Source organism: Cucumis sativus, chromosome 2 (genome assembly GCF_000004075.3).
Source record: "Cucumis sativus cultivar 9930 chromosome 2, Cucumber_9930_V3, whole genome shotgun sequence".
In the NCBI taxonomy this organism is placed as follows: Eukaryota; Viridiplantae; Streptophyta; class Magnoliopsida; order Cucurbitales; family Cucurbitaceae; genus Cucumis; species Cucumis sativus.
The window spans coordinates 7,977,299-7,980,491 of NC_026656.2; the positions used below are offsets into that span (position 1 = coordinate 7,977,299).

The following is a 3,193-nucleotide window of genomic DNA, read 5'->3' on the forward strand; positions in this document are numbered from 1 at the left end:
TTTTTTTGTATTTTTCATCGTGAGCTTGTGAATTTTTTCCATTTTCGAAATTACTGTACTGTGTGAAAATAACGTTATATTTTTTGACATACCTTTTTTTTCTTTTTATAAATCAACTACAATGAATATTATTTCAAAATTTACTATATTTTTACTTTCTACTATTTTCTAGTCATAATTTTTTTGTTATTAATAAAAAGAAGAAAAAGAAAACAGAAAGCATATAATGAAACTGAACCCCCGCCCCCGCGAAATCAGAAAAAAAGAAAATTTTGAGTTGGCGCCAAAAGCGTTGGCCCAAATCGTGCTCAGCCACTGCGCGCGAAAACTTCAATCGTCCCGCCATTTTCTTTCGTTTATCTTCAATCTTCCTCCCTTCTTTCCATTCCAATTCCACTTCACCCTCAACCAATCCCTCCTCTAATTTTCTCCCTAATGGATTTCCGCAACCTTGCCAGGAAGCTCGATCTTGCCGATTCCGAATCCCTCATCCGAAAAGCTGGGGAGTTTCGTCGTCTCTCCGATCTCCATTTCAATTCTTCTCTCATTGGCGTTGTAAGCATCTCTTTCAATTCTCATTTCATCGCTTCTTCAACTTTGCATTTAATTTCATCTTCGTTCTTGGTTTTTGTTTTTCAGGGTGAGGTTTGCAAGGCCATCATCTGTTTGGAAATTGCCGCTACCAGGTAGGGGCTTTAAATGAGTGATTACTTTGTTTCATTCTAGTTCACATTTTGTAATTGGATTTTGATGAGAATAGCGGCATGTTGCTGCAGATTAGGGTTTTTGTTTGATAGATCCAGTGCAATCAAGTTAACTGGGATGTCGGAAAAAGCGTACACCAGAGCTTTCAATTTGTTGCAGAATGGTCTTGGTTTCAAGTGGGTTTTTCCTTCTCTACGTTTCTGTTTTTGGGACTCTTTGTTTATATTTGGTTTATCTTTATTGAACTCCTCTGATGTTGCAGAAGTAGGCTCGATATCAGAGAATTGGCAGTGCAGTTTGGGTGTGTTAGGCTTGTTGCTTCAGTCCACAAGGGCTTATCTCTGTAAGATTTGTTTATTTCAAAATGTTCATTTCAGTTTCTTCACAATTCTTCTCAAATCTTATTGTTGTTGGAGTTATGAAGTAAAGAAAAAACAGTATTCTTGCTCACATGTTTACCAATTTATTTTGCCTTTCATCTATTATACTAATCTGTAATCTAAATTGCCTATTAAAAATTGATCGACCCAAAACATGATATTCCTTTTTATTTGGTTTAGATACAAGGATCGCTTTGTCGCATCACTTCCAGCTTCTCGACGTGCTAATGCTGACTTCTCTCGACCAGTATTTACAGCTGTAGCTTTTTACTTGTGTGCAAAAAAGAACAAGGTAACTCATGATTTACGTCAAACTTTTTTTTTTTTTCAGTTTGGGATATATATACTTTAACTCATTGAAATGCTTCTTTTATAACAGCTAAAGGTTGACAAAGTTAAGCTCATTGAACTCAGTGGAACATCTGAATCTGAATTTTCATGTGTAAGAACCTTGGTACTTTTTGTTAATTTGTGTATGGTAATTGAGACAATTATTAACCAATTATTGTCATTTCAGGTTGCTACTTCTATGAAGGACTTGTGCTATGATGTGTTTGGGATTTGTAGTGAAAAGAAAGATCCCAGGGATGCCAAAGGGAACAGAGGTATGTGTCTTTAATGCTTTCATTTTCCCCGCTTTCTCACTTACTTGGCTTTGGTTATGGGTTTTTCTCTTAATGATTGAATTGCAACAGACCTGCTAGATGCATTGCCAGAGAAAAGGAAATGTGAGGATGGCGGCTATTTATCCGATGATTGCGAAGAGGTATCAAGTAGTTGCAACCCCATTACTTGAATTTCATGAAGAATTCAACTAATTGTTCATGTTCAAAGATGCCATGCTTAGCATTTTTGCCTCTCCAATATTTGTTTTGTTTTCATTATCATGATTCAAGTCTTAAACTGTTGTTTGTCTCAACGTGTTGAAGTTGTGTCTCGGTTTCTTTTCTTGTTCCATTCGTGCTTAATAGGCTTGCATCATTTATTGGCTATTAATGTAGCGTTCAATTTCTAGTTTCCAAGATCAAAACGATGCAAGCCAACGGCTGAACAGACCTATAATCAGTGGAAATCCTCTGTCATTGCTTCCAATAACTTGACCAAGACAAAAGGTCTTTTAAAAACTATTTCATTTTCTATTCAAATTTCAAGTAGTTCGTCACATGACATCTAACTATTATGATACTCTTTCTCCAGTTCTTGGCAAGCGAACAAGGCAAACTTCCATCCACTTTTTTAAGGAAATTAAAGAAACAGATGATAAATAGGGAGATGATCAAATATTTGTGTGCCACAGTACTGAGGATTTTCTCTAAGAGAGAAATGGATGGTTGAACTTCTTTTTCTTTCGATCAGATTGATTGATTTGCTTACCCAGGGTTGAGCATTGAGCTTCTGCATCAGGAGGATAACGTTCACAATGTTTATTTTATACAAATAAATAAATTGTTTATACTTCCCAACCAGGTTATAGCAACTGTAATTAGTAATTCTATTCATTTTTGAAACAGTTACTAAAGACGTTGATTCATTTTCTAATATTGATGTCCAAGCCTCTGTCGTATAGTATATTAATATGTAGACGGTTATTTTAATTTTGGATGAAAATGAGGGAATTATTGAAATGCTTAACAGAGAAATGAAAAAGGAATAATTCCTACAGCCTAACTACAAGAAAATAACCCATTGGATCGGATGGATGACTCGAAATTGAAGAAATTGAAATTTGTCCTATTTTTTTAAAATTGAAGTTTCTTTGACCTTTTCTTTTGTCATATTTGAGTGAAATTACCGAAAGAGAGCTTTATGAATACAACTTGGTCTCTTGCTACTTCCTCTCATGCACTTGCTCGTCACTCATATTTCTCTCTCTCGATCTACTCAATTATTTTTGGTCTTCTCTCTTTGCTCCTTACTCTTCACTCTCTCGTACACTGCATATGTTTGATGGCCAACGACTATACCTTTTCAACTTCTGATAGCCGATGACGAATGAGATAGGGGAAAATAAAGACTGACCAGCAGAAGAAACAGAGAGAGGAAACTTAAGAAGGAAAAAGAAAAGAAAAGGGAAAATCTAGTGTGGATATTAAGAGATGACCATGTGT

General features: G+C 35.5%; 1 protein-coding gene across 2 annotated transcripts; it reads left to right on the forward strand.

The window, feature by feature from the left end:
• The first annotated feature begins 296 nt into the window (after window positions 1-296).
• On the forward strand, window positions 297-2,753 carry LOC101204841 (origin of replication complex subunit 6). 2 transcript variants are annotated; one of them, XM_031880604.1, is made up of 10 exons: window positions 297-555; window positions 640-686; window positions 777-881; window positions 968-1,048; window positions 1,266-1,377; window positions 1,465-1,527; window positions 1,603-1,690; window positions 1,781-1,851; window positions 2,087-2,197; window positions 2,283-2,753. In XM_031880604.1, the coding sequence occupies exons 1-9, from the start codon at window positions 436-438 to the stop codon at window positions 2,183-2,185; spliced, it is 786 nt and encodes a 261-aa protein (XP_031736464.1). In that variant the 5' UTR covers window positions 297-435; the 3' UTR covers window positions 2,186-2,197; window positions 2,283-2,753. The 2 variants fall into 2 exon arrangements, with proteins under 2 accessions (XP_031736464.1, XP_004138922.1); XM_004138874.3 differs by having other exon boundaries at window positions 311-555; window positions 2,101-2,197.
• Window positions 2,754-3,193: the final 440 nt, after the last annotated feature.